Below are 17,962 nucleotides of genomic sequence, written 5' to 3'. Positions count from 1 at the left end.
ACTATAATTTATCAAAATTTCGATCAGAATAACATGGCAGAAGCAACAGTTGTAATTGTTAATATTTTTGTATAATATTCTATACTTGTAACTTTATAAAAGTAATGTAATATAGTTACTAAAACTACCAAACCTAGTGTTTAATGAATTTTTTCAAATGAATTTTTTTAGTTGCCACATTCTTTGCTCAACTATCAATGGCCATGCCATGTATCCGTTAATATTTACGTCAGTTTTGCTTTGCGTTCGCGTAATTGTCACATAGGCATGACTTACATGAACCTAGAGAAAATTGCTCACTTTTATTATGCCAAAAATGGCTGAAAAATGAATTCATGGTTTGATATTTATTCGTTGGAAAAAGAAATTGATGATTACATATGTTTATTATAATAATATATGTTGTCTATAATATTTGAAAATACAATTATTTATGAAATGACTTTTCTTAACCACTTAAAATGTGTAATACACATTTCATATTTGAATCGTCAACACAAAACAACTTGAGGAAGGTCAAATCTCTTCCATGTTCCAAAGAAATTACACATTGACATGTTTTAATTGGGCAGGCAAACAAATTTAGCCTTTTCTGGCCAGCATTTTCTTACTTCATCTATGTTCTAAATGAAGAACACACGTAGCTGAATAACTATCAGATCTAGCAGAAGGCCTTTGCACATGGAAGGTAACATCTGGATCAAAGAAGAATCTGTGTGAAAGGATGAGGACATGCCGAGAGACAAAAATATGAATTGACATTGTCTTCTAAAAACAACTTACTTTTTGTGTGTGTCTTTAGTCTTCATTGCCACTTACAGGAAGCTATTTCTGTTTGTTCCTGGATACTGAAGTGGACATGTACAGATGGAGCAAATAAGATCTATATTTTATTTATCTTTCCTAACTACCGATAAAAAAATCCCTGAAATAACTCTCGCTTCTTGACTTATGGGATGGTAAAACTGGCTCGAATAAGAATCTATGTGCAAGTACATTTGTACATGCTGAGAGTCAAAAAGAAGAATGCATTGTGACTGCTCCCCTTCTCGCAAATAACATTACTAATTATTGGTGTGTTTGTGTTTGTGTGTGACATCTGACGGTTATAACATATTGGCTTGAATAGCTTATCAGCTACTCTATCAAAGAGTAGCTGGCATGTGTTAACATCAGATGGTTTTGCTGCCGTGACGGGCAAGTATATATAATATAATATCTCTTTGAAAAAAAACTACTAAAACAATGTAGCATATGTAAACAAAATGGTTACTAAGTATCTGCTTGATAGTGGGTTTTGTAGAACTTCTCATTCAGCATACAAATACCTCTAAGTTAGGTACTCGACAATTTATAGAAATGCATCTACATTTATTTCGTTGACACCAGCCATGCTGAACTCACTCTAGCATCTTGAGCTGTCACTATCTGCATTCATATGGTGTTCTGGAAAATGACTAAAAGTAGATCGCTAAGAAAATCTAGGTTTCAAAGTATCAAGAGAAAATCAAACGAATTATCAGCAGGAACCTTACTGGTGTCAGCGCTGTCCCTCATGCATTACCTGTTGCAAAGCCTTGATGCGGGTAGAAACTAAACTCAACATCATCCTGCAAGCACATACATTAGTAAACTACTCTCTCTTTCCAATGGAAATAACGTCTATAAATTTAGTCAAAATTCAACATCTTCTAAATTTAACCAATATTATAGAGAAAAATATAGACATTTATGATATCAAATCAATATTATTCCCTCCGATCTATAATAAATCAGTGATTCAGTAAAACTTAGCAAAATAGTCACCGACACTTATCATGAATCGGAGCAAGCAGTAGATACACCACAAATATATATTCATAATGTATTTGATTCATGTTATATGTGTTTATATTTTCTTCTTATATTTGATCAAACTTTGTAAGTTTTAACTATTGTCTAAATTTATAAACTTTATTTATCCGACGGTGATAATATAACTTAATCACCAGGCATGCAAACACGCATGAAGTGCAATGTATGTATTTGGTCAAATTTTGAGAAAATCAAACGAATTATCAGCAGGAACCTTACTGGTGTCAGCACTTTCGCTCATCGATCCACCGTTGCCAAGCCTTGGTGCGGGGAGAAAATAAACTCTGCATCATCCTGCTTGCACATACATTAGTAAACTACTCCCCAAGCTTTCGATGAAAATAAGATCTATTAATTTAATCAAAAGTCAATATCTTCTAAGTTTGACCAATATTATAGACAAAATTATGAACATGTATGATACTGAATCAATATTATTCCCTGTGATCTAGTATAAGTGTCATTGATTTAGTACAACTTTAGTACAAAGTCGGCGACACTGGATATGATTCCAACTACAAACTAATGCATAGCAAATCAATATTATTCCATGTGATCTATAATAAGTGTAGTATAACTTTATTATAAAGTCGCCCATACTTATTATGAATAGGAGGGAGTAGTAGATTCACGGCAAATATATTTACATAATGTATTTGATTCATGTTATATATTTTTAAATTGTGTTCTTATGTTTGATTAAACTTTATCATTTTTGACTTCTGACTAAATTGATAAGCTTTATTTATCCGGACGGTGATAGTATAAATTAATCACCAGGCATGCAAACACACGTGAAGTTTAATATAGGTATTTGGTCAAAACTTGTAAATTTTGAGTTTGACTCAATTTATAAGACTTGTAGCAGGCGACATCTTTAATTATGTTTACAAAGAATTTGTGAGTGAAAAATGACTTATAATGACCTACAAACTTCTAATATATTTTTCATATCTCAAAGAAAATCATCATTTTCTTTTTAAATTTTGGTCAGTTAATTTTCATAATGAAGTGTAAGGAAACATAGTTCACTAGTGGAGAAGAGGCCTTTGGTCCCAAGCAAATGTCCCACTGCTGAACCAAACCGGGTCCAATGCCCCCATTGGACCCGGTTCGTTTCTGCCCAGGACGACCCCACCCGCTGGCGCCTGTCCTGTAGCGGCCTTTGGACCCGGTTTGTCATACAAACCGGGTCCAAAGGGTCCACCCGCAGGGCGCGCCAGGCCGTGTCAGCCTGGGGAACCCTTTAGTCCCGGTTTGTATGACAAACCGGGTCCAAAGGCCCCCCTCTGGCTATATAACCTTGCCCCTGCCCAAGTGTGAGCCACACTTAGCCATTTTTTCACTATCTTCACAAGAGGGTGTATTGGTCTCCTCTCTTCTTCACATGCACAAGAGGTGTTTGATGAAATGCTTAAGAGGATTTGCCACTTGAGTTGACACAAATCAAGCCACACTTAACTTGCTTTTTTCTTCTTCATCGAGGTTAACAACTTTATCCTTTTCATCTGCAATTGATAAAATGCATGTGTATATATACATCGTGATGTTCTGTAATGGTTTTGATCAGCTTAATTATATCATGCAGATGAATCGGCAATGGATGTACATTGACCGACGGTTTGACGAGTTCACTGCGGGCCTGGATAATTTTATGGCCGTGGCGGAGGCAAACAAACATGGTGGCTTCATGTATTGTCCATGTGTGGACTGCAAGAATACCGTAAATTACGCTCGCTCGAGTCTCATTCACAGCCACCTTCTGCGATCCGGTTTCATGTCCAGTTACTATTGTTGGACCAAGCACGGAGAAAGAGGGGTTATGATGGAAGACAATGACGAAGAGGAAGAGGATGATGACGGTTATCCCAATTTCCCTGAATACGATGATACTGCAGAAGGCAATGAAGACAATGAAGTAGAAGATCAAGAGGCACCAGATGAGCCTGCTGATGATGATCTTGGCCGGGCCATTGCTGATGCAAGGAGAGAATGTGAAACTGAAAAGGAAAGGTTGGCCTTCGACAAGATGATAGAAGATCACAACAAATTGTTATACCCAACTTGCGAAGATGGCCATAAAAAGCTAGGCAGCACACTGGAATTGTTGCAATGGAAGGCAGAGAACGGTGTCACTGACTCAGGATTTGGAAAGTTGCTGACAATAATTAAGAGGAAGCTTCCAAGGGGTAACGAATTGCCCGCCAGTACGTACGAAGCGAAGAAGATTGTCTGCCCTCTAGGATTAGATGTGCAAAAGATACATGCATGCATTAATGACTGCATCCTCTACCGCGATGAGTACGAGAATTTGGATGCATGTCCGGTGTGCACTGCATTGCGGTATAAGATCAGACGAGATGACCCTGGTGATGTTGTGGGCGAGCGCCCCAGGAAGAGGGTTCCTGCCAAGGTTATGTGGTATGCTCCTATAATACCACGGCTGAAACGCTTGTTCAGAAATAAAGAGCACGCTAGGTTGTTGCGATGGCACAAAGAAGACCGTAAGAAAGACGTGATGTTGAGGCACCCTGCTGATGGCTCCCAATGGAGAAAAATCGATAGAGAGTTCTCAAACTTTGCACAGGATGCAAGGAACTTACGGTTTGGTCTCGGCATGAGATGGCATGAATCCTTTTGGAGAGCAGAGCTGCAGCCATAGCACTGGCCCGTGACTCTTTGTATATATAACCTTCCTCCTTGGTTGTGCATGAAGCGGAAGTTCATTATGATGCCGTGCTCATACAAGGCCCGAAGCAACCCGGGAACGACATTGATGTGTACCTGAAGCCATTAGTCGAAGAACTTCTACAGCTGTGGTCCCTAGCAGGTGTACGTGTGTGGGACGAGCACAAGCAGGAGGAATTTGACCTAAGAGCGATGCTTTTCGTAACCATCAATGACTGGCCTGCTCTTGGTAACATTTCAGGACAGTCAAACAAGGGATACAATGCATGCACACACTGTTTACATGAGCTCGAAGGTGATTATTTGGAAAAAGGTCAGAAGGTCGTGTACCGGGCATCGTCGATTTCTTAGGCTTACCCATCCCGTAAGAAAGAAAGGCAAGCATTACAACGGTGAGGCTGATCACCGGAGGAAGCCTCCCATCGTGATGGTGTTGATATATTTGGTATGGTCAAGGATCTAGATGTAATATTTGGAAAGGGTCCCGGCGGACGGTCCTGCTCCGAATGACGATGCCGGACACGCGCCCATGTGGAAGAAGAAATCTATATTTTGGGATCTACCCTATTGGGAAGTCTTAGAGGTCCGCTCTTCAATCGATGTGATGCACGTGACGAAGAATCTTTGCGTGAACCTGCTAGGCTTTACGGGTGTGTACGGGAAGACAAAAGATACACCGAGAAGCACGGGAGGACCAAAGCAACGTTGGAAAGACCCCAAAAAGCTGCATGAGAGAGTTAAAGGACGTCATTTATCCAGCTACGCTCTTACAAAAGCAGAGAAGGAAATATTTTTTGAATGTCTTAGCAGTATCAAGGTCCCGTCCGCTTCTCCTCCAATATAAAGGGAATAATAAATATGGAGAAGAAAACATTCCGAACTTGAAGTCTCATGACCGTCACGTGATAATGACACAGTTGCGGCCGATTGCATTGAGGGGGCTTCTACAGGACAATGGTCGACTGCGGATTGTGAACCTATGTGCATTCCTCAATGCAATTTCTCGAGAAGGTAATAAATCCAGAAATTCTACCGAGGTTGCGTAATGATGTGGTCCAATGTCTCGTTAGTTTTGAGCTGGTGTTCCCACCATCCTTCTTCAATATTATGACACATCTCCTCGTTCACCTGGTCGATGAGATTTCCATTCTCGGTCCCGTGTTTCTACACAATATGTTCCCCTTCGAGAGGTTCATGGGAGTCTTGAAGAAATATGTTCATAACCGTGCTAGGCCGAAGGAAGCATCTCCAAGGGCTATGGAACAGAGGAGGTCATTGAATTCTGTGTTGACTTTATTCCTGACCTTAAGCCGATTGGTGTTCCTGAATCGCGGCATGAAGGGAGACTAAGTGGAAAAGGCACGCTAGGAAGGAAATCAATGATATGTAGGGACGGGATTTCTTTGACTCAAGCACACTACACAGTCCTACAAAGTTCCACCTTGGTGGCTCCGTATATCGGTGACCACAAGAACTTTCTACGCTCCTTAACCCGGGGCAGTCGAACGATTGGATTAGACGTGAACACATGTCGACTTTCGGCGGTTGGTTGCAAAAACATCTCCTGAATAACGAACATATTGAAGATCAGTTGTACTTGCTGGCCCGTACACCATCTTCGATCGTAGTGACTTTCCAAGGGTACGAGATAAATGGGAATACATTTTACACGATCGCCCAAGATAAAAAGAGCACCAACCAAAACAGTGGTGTCCGCTTTGATGCAATAATGAATGAAGGCCCAAATGACACATATTATGGTTACATAGAGGATATATGGGAACTTGAGTATGGACCTTCTTTTAAGGTCCCTTTGTTTAGGTGCAAATGGGTCAACAAAACAGGAGGCGGGGTTCAGGTAGACAAGTTGTATGGAATGACAACAGTGGATCTCAACAATCTTGGGTATAGAGACGAACCATTCGTCCTAGCCAAGGATGTGGCCCAGGTTTTCTATGTGAAGGATATGTCTACCAAACCAAGAAAAAGGAAACATAAGGAAACAAATACATCAAACGATGAGCCAAAGCGCCACATAGTTCTTTCTGGAAAAAGAAACATCGTGGGAGTGGAGGACAAGACAGACATGTCAGAAGATTATAATCAGTTTGATGAAATTCCACCCTTCAGAGTGAACATTGATCCAAGCATCAAGTTAAATGATGAAGATGCTCCATGGTTACGGCCGAAGAAGATTAATTAAATGATGAAGATGCTCCATCATCAAGTTAATTGAAGAATGTTCATGGCACAAATGAGTATCTCAACATGGCAATCAATTTCCCATTTATTTTTGTGTAATCATGTAATCGTATGTAAGATATTAAAAGTGGAGATGCGCCACGGGAGATTTCCCAACCCTTTCCCCAACACCGTTAGATGAGATGTAGTCGTTCAGTGGGCTTGGCAAGGCGTATCGATGCTCCTTTTATAGGCACGGCACCTCTTCTACTTTGTCTTGTTCCTTCGACAGGGCGTCGTGCGCTACATGATTTATCTCATCGAGCAGTGCGTCCACCCATGCGTTCTTATCCTGCCGACATCTTTAGTCCCGGTTGTACCCACCAGCTGGGACTAAAGGTTACCCACACGTCCTTATCCCACCGACAGTTTTGTTAGATGACACAAAAAAGGATCTTTAGTCCCGGTTGTACCCACCAGCCGGGACTAAAGGTTACCCACACGTCCTTATCCCACCGACAGTTTTTGGCGCCACTGCGTTCCCGCCTATTTTTCTTCCCGCGCTTTCCATCGCTTCCCGCCTCCGTCCTCCCGCCATTTTTTCACTATATATATGTTGGCTTGGCCTCCATTTACATATCACATCTAGACTCATATCTGCAAACCTCATCACCAGGTCACATGGCTTCCATCGTATCTCTAACCCTCCGGGAGGCGGAGGCGCTTTGCGCGTCGAACTACCCCTGCCCGCCGGGCTACCGCGTCCCTACCGGCTGGTTGCTGAGCGTCGGAGGGGTACCGGTCCCTCCTGTCCCTCTAGGTGTGGCGCGCGAGATGGCCATCACGAACCACTACTACTTCGAGCTCACGCCAGAGCAGCGGAGGAATCCCCAGTGGCATCCCGACTACAGCCCGACTTGGGAGAGCTTCTTCATCAATCGGCGTGAGAGGGCGCTCGCCAGGCACGAGGACGGCGGCCCGCCTCCTTCGAACTTCAACGAGGCCGGCCGTCGGCTGTGGTGGCGCGACCGAACTCTCCAGGGCGTCATGGCCCACCGTGGCCCCCGCCTGCGCTACCCTCAGTCCCAGCCCACGCGTGCTCTCCCGCCGAGGTTTGACTACCGCGACCCCGATGCCAGCGACGATGATGACGGCGACTACGACGACTACAGTGGCGAGTACTATAGGGCCAGGCACGAGTATGACTGAATGACTCGAACAGTCGAATCTGGCCATGTATCTTAATTAATTTTCAGTTGAGCTAGGCACGAGTACTATAGGGCTAGGCACGAGTACTATCTGGCCATGTATCTTAATTAATTTTCAGTTGAGTTCTGTACTTTAATTCCACATGTAATCCGCGGGAAACTTTTCTCATCATCAGCGTCTGCCACAACGACTTTATTGAAAATACAATAAAATAGATAAACAACTAGTCTAGTCGATCTACTCGTCGTCGGAGGTTGTCTCGGTCCAAATGTCGTCCCACCGAGGGTCGTTGTCGGCCCAAGTTGTATTCGGGTTATCGAGCTCGAACACGGCGGTGGCGGCGGTGGACACGTGTGGCAGTGCGGTGGCTTTTTTTCATTTGAAATAAGGCGGGAATGAAATTTTTTAAAAAAAGTGGCCTTTGGACCCGGTTTGTATTACAAACCGGGACTAAAGGCCTTTTTTGCGCGCGCAGCGAAAACGCAGCAAAATTGGCCTTTCGTCCCGGTTTTTATTAAAAACCGGGTCCAAAGGGGTTTTGGACCCGGTTTGTAACACGCACCGGGTCCAAAGGGGGGTATAAAGCCAACACTTCGTCTCCGCGGGGATCAATCCCGCGGAGACGAAGCCGCACGCACAGACGCACGCCGCCAGGCTGCTCCGCCGCACGCCGCCCGAGGCTGCTCCGCCGCGCGCCCACGCCCCGCCGCCGCCGCCGCCGCCGCCGCCCGCCGCCGCCCACGCCTCCGCCGCCGCCTCCTCCATCCCGGCCCTCTCCGCACGCCGCGCGTACGGCGCCCGCGCGCGCGCCGCCCGCCGCCGCCGCGGACATCGCCTCCTCCACCGCGCTCGTCGCCCTCCGCCGCCGCCGCCACCGCGCTCCGCAGGTTGGTGCTCCCCCTCTCCCTCTCCCTCCTCCCGGCCGGCCGACGGCGATGGCAAGTTCTTCTTTTTTTTTATTTTTTGTTAGATTGTTAGATTATTAGATTAGTTAGTTTTGTTAGTTTTGTTAGATTGTTAGATTGTTAGATTAGTTAGTTTAGTTAGAAAAGTTAGAAATATTTAGTTAGATTTAAATTAGTATAGTTAGAAAAAAAGTTACAATTTGTGTCGACGCCACCCCCCGCGCGGACAACCTCTTCCGCGCGCGCCGGTAGTGTCGGCACCCCTGCTGGTGCCGAGTCCGTGGCGGTGCCCCTGCCGGAGCCCCTGCCGGTGCCGAGTCCGTGGCGGTGCCCCTGCCGGCGCCCCTGGCGGTGCCGAGTCCGTGGTGGCGCCGCCGTGACATAGAGTTAGGGTCGTGAAATAGAGAGAATAGCGAGAGGAGGAGCGCCGAGTCCGTGGCGATGCCGGTAGTGCCGGCGCCCCCAAAATACGGTCGTTCAATTCCCTCTACCGCTCCCGCTGTTGTTCCCGACCCCCGATCCGGATCGATCCGGGGTCGTGGAACGCGGCGTTAGTACAAAAGTAGTGAAGTTTTTTATTTAGCACAATATCATGTTTTTTATTTATATCAGTATACATATATGATTTGTTTTCGTAGCTACGATGCCGCGACAGCCGCCGCGCCGTGGTCTGACTCTTCTAGAGGAGATGGAGCAGATGGGGGAGGTCCGGGACTGGGTTCCGCCGGGGTGGCACTGGGAGGTCTTAGCTTCCGGGTCGCGCACCTTGGTGCGGAATCCGGGTCCCGTTGTCGACCCGGATATTCTTTGGTGGAGGTCTTATGGGCCACGGTCGTTTCAGAGGGAGCCAGCCCCGCCGGAGGAGGTAGCTCAGCGCATTGAAGCGGAGGACCAGCACGTTCGCCGTTACATGTACGCGTTAGACAACATGTATAGGACCGGATGGAGCGTTATGCGGGGATCTCATGTTAGCTATGCTCCCGTTGTTGTTCCGTGGCTTTGGGGGCACACCCAGCGCGGCTCAGGACCCGGTCGGCGACCTGTAGGACGCGGTCTGCGCGGTTGAGTGGTTGTAGTAGTGATTGATATGTATTAGGGTTAAATAAACATGAACCCGATCTATGTATGCATGTAATCACAGTGATTCTGCTTTCAGCACTATATTATCGATCCTTAGTTAAGAACTACACATATGTAACTCCATTTTCAGTTTTCTGCATTATCCTTAATTTGATCATATGATGGTTCCTATGTACAGCTTGCAGGTCGTTGTAGAAAGCATGGAGAGAGATGAAATTCAAGAAAATTTCATGGAGGAACTCATAGCAAACGGTACTCTGGATGATCGCGACGACGACGTTATTCCAGATGATGGCGGTGACGATGTCACCGCAACTTATTTGAATGACTCCGGTGAGGGAGCGGAGGATATTGAGGAAGAAGATCCTAGTGGCGCCGGTGAGGAACAAGATCATCATAATGGCTCCCGAACTGTAGTTATCACCGAGGTATATAAATTAATTAAGCCGCTGTTGATCGACTAGATGCATTAACTAATGAAATTGTACTGACTATGAACTATTTCTTTTTAGCCCTCCGGATCGAGCACTTCTTCAGCAAAGTCGAGGAAGCGAGGCCCGGCCAAAAAGTTGGATGACGGTGTTAGGCACGACATCACCCACATCGAGAAGGATGGTAAACCGATTGCTCCAGAGAAAGGTGCAAAGTCATTTATAGCTCAATGCGGAGTGCTTGTTAGGGACCACGTCCCGATCACCGTTCGAGAATGGCACAAGCCGAAGGGACTAGTGCTGTCTGCAGAGGAAGAAGCTCAAGGTCTTTATATCGATGATGTAGCCAAAAACAGCATTATGAACAAGCTCATGTCACATTTCAACATAGTACCCGAAGAGGGGGGTGACGCTGAGAAGGCCAAGATGGAGCAGGCCCTCCGCGAGTTTGGCAAGAAGAAGATGGCCGAACTATTCAAGAGCCACAAGAAAAGATTGCGCCGCCTTATCAAGTTAAAGAAGACTCCGGACAGTGAGAAGGTAAAAAATCACTGGGACGAATTCGTGAAGTACAGCACGGAGTCAGAAGAATTTAAGAGAAGGTCGGAAATAAATAAGGCAAATGCTGCGTTGAAGCTATATCACCAAATTCTGGGTCCAGGTGGATACAGGGCTAACCGTCCTAAGTGGCAGGCAGCTGAGGCGGAACTGACCGAAGAAGGGATCAGATTAGGGACACACGGTTGGATCGAACGGTGCAAGGAGTGGTTCTACGGGATTGGGGGAACGTTGGATCCAGAAACAGGGAAGTGCATCTATAAGAAAGCTCATCTGAAGGTTCCCATTGATGCCCTGGAAAAAGCACATAGGGACGTGGAGGCGGGGTTGTTCCAGCCCGAAAGAGAGAACGATGAGCTGACACGCGCCCTTGGGAACAAAGAACACGGCGGACGAACACGAGGCACAGAAGGCTCCGTTCCGTGGAAGTATGGCTTTCCTGCGGAAAGGAAGTGATTTCCGGCTCCGCGCCCGGAGAGGAGGAAGGCAAGGGAAACAGACCGCCTGGCTAACTTAGAGGAGGGTATGAGCACCATGCAAGCCCAATTAACCATGGTAACCCAAGTACTTACATCTCAGATGGCTCGGGGGCAAGCTGTAGATCCTGCACTGCTCAATGCCCTCGCCCCGCTGCAATCTCAACCACACCGGAAAAGCAGCGTGGCTTCCTCTCAGCAGGTGGATAATTATGATGATGACCAGGTGGTCGAGCCTCCTCGCTACCCCCCCGTGGATGATCTCACTGAGAGCCGTCCTTGTGAGCTGCATGTTAAAGTTTTCAACCTATCCTTCAAGGCGGCGGTCGGCATCCTCTTACCTACAAGGTCTTACCATTGCCGTCCGGTCCAAGACGACTTTGTTGTTGTGATGGTGGATGAAGTGTTGAGAGAGTATGAGGGGTTGGTGCTTGAGCACCCTGGTGAAGATGGGGAAATCAAAGAACTGGGAGAAGCCCGTAGAACCACCGTGCAATGGCGGAAGGAGAACATTGTGTTTCCAGGTGAGAAGCCAACAAGCAGGCCACCTCCGCCTCCTCCGCCACCTGTGCAGTCTCCTCCGCGTGATGATTCTCCTCTGCGCGATGATGATTCCCCTATCCATGACCAGTCTCCTCCGCGTGAAAATACTCCGCCGCCTCCTCCTCCTCGTCAGGAGACTCCGCCGCCTCCACCTAAGCAAAAGAGGAAGCGGTCCGCGGCACCTCCTACAGCTCCGAAGAGATCATCAACTCCAATGAGGGCACAGACTCCAGAGTTGTTACCACATGAGCAGACTGAAGAGCAAAAGGCGTTTCTTGCGCCGAAGAAGATGTTTATTCCACCGCAGACAGTGAAGCACTTTGCCGAGACGAGAATGAAGAGACCTGAGCTGAGAGCTGATTATGACCGCTCTCTTGGACAGTCCTCTAGAGCGAGCAAAGAAGCAAAAAAAGTCGCCCAGCTTGGACAGCAGGACATTCAGGCCGTACCCCACTTCATCGTGGAGCCCTATCATGATCCAGAGACGGCATCGATGATCGAACGGGCGGCTAGAGCTCAGGGAGCATCAGTTGAGTACGAAGATTACTATCCAACGGCTCAAGTGGTAAACACGTATAGATACGGATCTGATCTCGTCAAACCTGGTGAGCTCGCGCGTCTAGGGACTCAGATGCGAAGGTTGCATGACTGGTACCTGAAAGCCTGTCGAAGAGGTGATGCCTACCTCACGGTGTATCTTAGAGATGAGCATTACTTCCGGGGGGAAGACGAGATAAACCTTGAGTTAGAAGAACTGTTTCAGTTATTCAATCAAGACGCCCTCGACAAAGCTGTCGTCAGTTGCTACTGCCTGTAAGTGATTTATTTGTGTAATTAAGTTTGTAGCTCATTCATTTGCACTAACAATTATCCTCATTATATTCTTTGTGTACGCTATACATTTAATTATGCAGAATGAAGAAGCTGGAATACAAAAGAGGCAAGCTCCTACCGCTGGGGTTCATAGACCCAAACACAGTTCATGAAGTTACGGTTCGAGACTTCGCCAAGGACACAGAGGACAACATCGTAATGTTTTTAGAGAAGCAAGCAGACAAAGAGGATATATTCTTTCCCTACAACTTCAAGTGAGTGTTATATATAACATACATTATGCTTGTGCACCTTCCACTTTATTCTCGTAATCATTGAGCTATGTTTGTGCAGTTTCCACTTTATTCTCCTAATCATTGATCTTCACCTTGGAGTCGTAAAAGTCATGGACTCGAAACGTAAAGAATATGCGGAATGGGCGGACATGGCTGCCATCCTCCAGAGGTAGTTTCAATCAATTTCGTATTGGCATCTTCATCTGCTCTAATTCGAAGATATCATCAACTAATCAATTACTCATTTACTCATTATTTTTTGCCGGGCAGGGCTTGGAAACGGTTCATCAATACTGTTCCGGGTAAATGGAAACCGGAGCTTACATTTGAAGATTACACTGTAAGTAGTACTATATATATATAGCTATGTCCGTGGAACTTTATATATGATATTTACTTTCAATACGATGCTTGATTATTAGTTTGATCGAACTATTTTTTCGTAAAGTGTATGAGGCAGGAACAAGGGAATAACTTATGTGGATACTACGTCTGCACCTTCATGCGTGACATGGCCTGTCCCAAGGGTGGGGATGCCCAAATACACCACACTCGTGTACGATAACAAAATTTCACAATTAATCTTAATTAGTACCATCTATTGTATTGAGTTCCATTCATATATTGATCTCCTTTTTTAAATATAGATGACACGCCTGCGGGACACTTTCATAACAGCGGATCAAATAAAAGCAATTCAAGAGGAAATCGCGGGATTCTTTATTACCGAGGTCCTTACCCCAGGTGGAGAGCACTATCGGAAGATCGTGACGGCGGAGGATATTCGTCGAGGAGATGTTGTATTGTAAATATGCATGCATTACGTGTACTGTGTTGACTATGTCGTGTACTGTTGACGATGTCTATATATATTCATGACGATTTTTTGTGGTTTCTTGAATGATATATATGCATTGCTGAAACTCTGCCGCGGCAGAGAAACGCCCTGTTTCTCTGCCGCGGCAGAGAAACGCTGGTACAGCCTAAATCTGTGCCGCGGCAGAGAAATAGCAATTCTCTGCCGCGGCAGAGAAACCTAGGCCCGGTTCGTACCACGAACCGGGACCAAAGCCCTTCCACCGCGAGCTCCCTGGCCGCACCACGTGTCGAGGCCTTTAGGCCCGGTTGATCTTTGAACCGGGACTAAAGGGTACCCCCTTTAGTCCCGCCTAGTTGGTCCCGGTTCGGGAACCGGGTCTAAAGGCCCAAATGGACCGGGCCTATTGCCCCTTTTTCTACTAGTGGTTCAAACAGAAATAAAAATTGAAACATGTGTCTTTATGTGCATAGCTATTACATACTCTCTTTTTTAATGTTGGTCGATTTACTTCTACGGTACATTGGATTAGCCGTCCAGTCTATGTTTCCAACCATCTGTATATATTTTCTTTCTAAATTATTTTATGTTTGTTTACATAATCATGAAAATGTGAGCTTGGTGAGGAAAATATACACATCAGAGAGAATCATATATGTGTTTGGTTTGTGTTTTAACATGACGCATGTGGTGTTTTATCACAATCTACAACATGTTGTACTTACTTTCGTTGCATGAATGCCAACATATTATATGGAACATTATATACTAAAAGCAATATACGGATGTCTAAATAGAGACACCATATTAATCCACATCATCATAATTATTTTAGCTGATAGATCTTTAATTTAATGGTCAAGATCTAAAGATTTTACGTAACATGTACGGGCACATATTCTGTGGACACAATATGTCATATTTGGCACGTCCATGTCACCTTCCGTAGGAAAGAAAAATAAAAGGAGTCCTGACTCCTGAGGCATTACGTGGTATTGGAGTCTGGAGGCATTATGTGCTATTAGTCTCCCTGTTTAAAAAAAACGTGTTCGTGTTTGATACGGCAGGCAATTAGTAACCAAGAAATCTCTCCTATTATTTCTCCTTTGGACTCTCTCTTTCTTCACTAGCCCCAAAAAAATACATATTATATCTTTGTACATAATTTCATGTATCACATTGATATGTAAAATCACATACGTCAAGGAAAATAAAGAAATTAGGATTGCTTGGATAATAATTTTATGGACATATAATGTACGAGCACAATTTTACAAGTGAGAAGATGAATAAATTTGGTAAGAAAAATACATGTAACGAGGGTTGATTTTTTCGGTTTTCTTGTGAGTATGCACTGTGGGACCCAATTATAACGATCTAGATATATGGTAAAAATGTTGCAACAATATGTGCACTAGAAACGCTAAAATAACATACATGTAATGTGGGTTGGTTTTTTCGGTCGAGCGCTCTGATCTCGGCCGTCGGACAAGTGGGCAAATCAACCTCGCCAACGTTCCAATCTCGGTCACGCAAGTCACCCCGATAGCTATGGAAAGGTGGGGCCCATTTTGGCACGTATAGACGGGAGAGATATTTTAACCTCGATACACGCGCCACTTATATTTCCCTTTCTCTGTCTCCAATTTTTTCCTCGCGAAGCTAGGTTGCATCTCCCAACGCAAAGCTGTAACCAATTGTTCATCTCTAAAGCGAAATTGTTGTGATCTAGGGAGCACGACGGCATAGAAAGACCGGCGCTCTAGGGGCAGGTTGCTAGGCGGCGGGAGAGGGACCGATCGACCAGGGCGGGGGAGCTTGGCAGGGGGAGAGCGACCCGCGCCAGGGTCGGGAGCTTGGCGGCGGGAGAGCGACCCACGCGCGACGATTTAGATTGTTCCCGCGTTATAAAATGTTTTATGATTCATTTTTTATTAGTTAGGAACACATTCATATAAAATACAATGATCAGAGAAACACTTCTAGAAATGTATTACGTATTTTGCAAAGAGTATGATAAGTAGGAGGCATGCATATGAGCATAAGAAAACCAAAAATACATAAAATTCGACACAGTAAAGATGATGCCCTCGCATTTGCGAGGGCCACTGTTCTAGTTTTATAAAAGCCAAAAGGTGGTGATATGCATGAATGCAACATGATGACATGAAACAATACAAGAAAGGTAAAAGGATCTAGGGTGTTACTCTTGGGATGTTACAAACGCCCCCCCTTGAAGGAATCGCGCCCCGAGATTCTCAGGAAGAAGCGAAAAAGGACGGGTACTCGGAACGGAGTTGATCTTCCCGTTCCCAAGTTGCTTCTTTATCAGAATGGTGCGACCACTGCACCTTGAGGAACTTGACAGAGTTGTTGCGAGTTTGACGTTCAGCTTCATCAAGGATCTGAACGGGCTGCTCTTTGTAGGAAAGGTCTTCTTGGAGGTCAATGGACTCGTGATCAACTGCACGGTCCGGATTTTTGAAGCACTTCTTGAGCTGTGACACGTGGAAGACATCGTGCACTTTGGAGAGCTTCTCAGGAAGTTCAAGGAGGTAAGCGACTTCACCACGCTTTGCTAGGACTTTGAAGGGACCAATGTATCTTGGCGCCAACTTGCCTTTGATACCAAAACGATGTGTGCCCCTCATAGGAGTAACACGGAGGTAGGCTTGATCACCAGGATGATATAACCTATCACGGTGCTTGCTATCATAATGCTCCCTCCGTTCCATTTTATAATGCCTATAGACTTTTAACATTTGTTTCAGAATATAAGGTTGTAGCTTGGCTTTTTTTCAATTACCCCCTCTACCGGTCAGCTCACACAAGACATGCATAAAAAAAATCCATACAAAAGGGAAACAATTAATTGAGATTCCTAATGCATGACCCCAACGATTCCTTAGATTTAGGAAGCATTGTTTTTCTTTCCTTAATAGTAGAACCTAGCTGCACATATATGGAGAGTCAACCAGAGAGATTTGTGGGATTTGTTATGTTAATTTAGGAAGTTATCGATTTCCCTCATTTTACTCTGATCTCAAATCGTTAAGCCAGGGGGTCTTATGTAAAGAATACTCTTGCGATAATTTCCGTGCCAAAAAACTATAGGCACTATAGAATGGAACGGAGGGAGTAGCTTTTATGCCGAGATTGTGCTATCTTCAGATTATCACGAATGATTCACACCTTTTCTTCAGCCTCGTTGATAACATCAGGGCCAAAGATTTGCCTTTCACCGGTTTCAGACCAGTTTAGAGGTGTTCTGCATTTGCGACCATAGAGAGCTTCAAAAGGTGTCATGCCCAAACTGGCTTGATAGCTGTTGTTGTAAGAGAACTCAGCGAATGGAAGGTATTCTTCCCATTTCATGCCGAAGGAGATAACACAGGCACGGAGCATGTCCTCGAGAATCTGATTGACTCTTTCGACTTGCCCACTCGTTTGTGGATGGTAAGCTGTGCTGAAGAGCAGATTAGTTCCCATAGCTTTTTGAAAGCTTGCCCAAAATCTGGAAGTGAAGATGCTTCCGCGATCAGAGCTTATTTCCAAGGGAACACCATGAAGAGAAACAATCTTTGCTGTGTAGAGCTCAGCCAATTGACTAGCAGATATTGTCTCTTTGACAGGAAGGAAGTGAGCAACCTTGGAAAAACGGTCGATCACCACGAAGATAGCATCATTTCCTTCGCGAGACTTTGGAAAACCAGTTACGAAGTCCATCTCAATCTTATCCCATTTCCACTCAGGAATCTTCAAGGGTTGGAGGACACCGGCAGGTCTCTGATGTTCTGCTTTGACACGGCGACATATATCACATTCTGAGACATACCAAGAAATATCACTTTTCATCCTAGTCCACCAATAGGTAGACTTGATGTCGAGATACATCTTTGTGCTGCCAGGATGGATAGAAAGAGGAGTGTCATGAGCTTCTTTGAGGATGAGACTTCTCAGGTTTGGATCCTTCGGAACAACGATTCGACCTTGGAAGAAGAGAGTTCCTTTGTCGTCGATAGAGAAAGACTTGTACTTGGGCTTTTGCATGTTCTCTTTGATGTTTTTGATACAACCATCTCTTAATTGTCTGGTTCGTATCTTATCTTCA

At 45.1% G+C, this 17,962-nt stretch overlaps 2 protein-coding genes across 2 annotated transcripts; one reads left to right on the top strand and one right to left on the bottom strand.

The window, feature by feature from the left end:
- The first annotated feature begins 12,840 nt into the window (after positions 1–12,840).
- Positions 12,841–13,908, top strand: LOC127340621 (uncharacterized). The gene is made up of 5 exons (XM_051366373.1): positions 12,841–13,013; positions 13,093–13,203; positions 13,305–13,374; positions 13,483–13,590; positions 13,682–13,908. Exons 1-5 carry the CDS (start codon positions 12,841–12,843, stop codon positions 13,841–13,843), a joined length of 624 nt encoding a protein of 207 aa, XP_051222333.1. The 3' UTR covers positions 13,844–13,908.
- Positions 13,909–16,109: 2,201 nt separating this feature from the next.
- LOC139837450 (uncharacterized) lies at positions 16,110–16,586 on the bottom strand. The gene has a single exon (XM_071826895.1). The coding sequence runs from the start codon at positions 16,584–16,586 to the stop codon at positions 16,110–16,112; it is 477 nt and encodes a 158-aa protein (XP_071682996.1).
- Positions 16,587–17,962: the final 1,376 nt, after the last annotated feature.

Source organism: Lolium perenne, chromosome 3 (genome assembly GCF_019359855.2).
Source record: "Lolium perenne isolate Kyuss_39 chromosome 3, Kyuss_2.0, whole genome shotgun sequence".
Classification (NCBI taxonomy): Eukaryota; Viridiplantae; Streptophyta; class Magnoliopsida; order Poales; family Poaceae; genus Lolium; species Lolium perenne.
The sequence above is the reverse complement of the archived record's forward strand: the minus strand, read 5'-3'. Positions and strand labels throughout refer to the sequence as shown.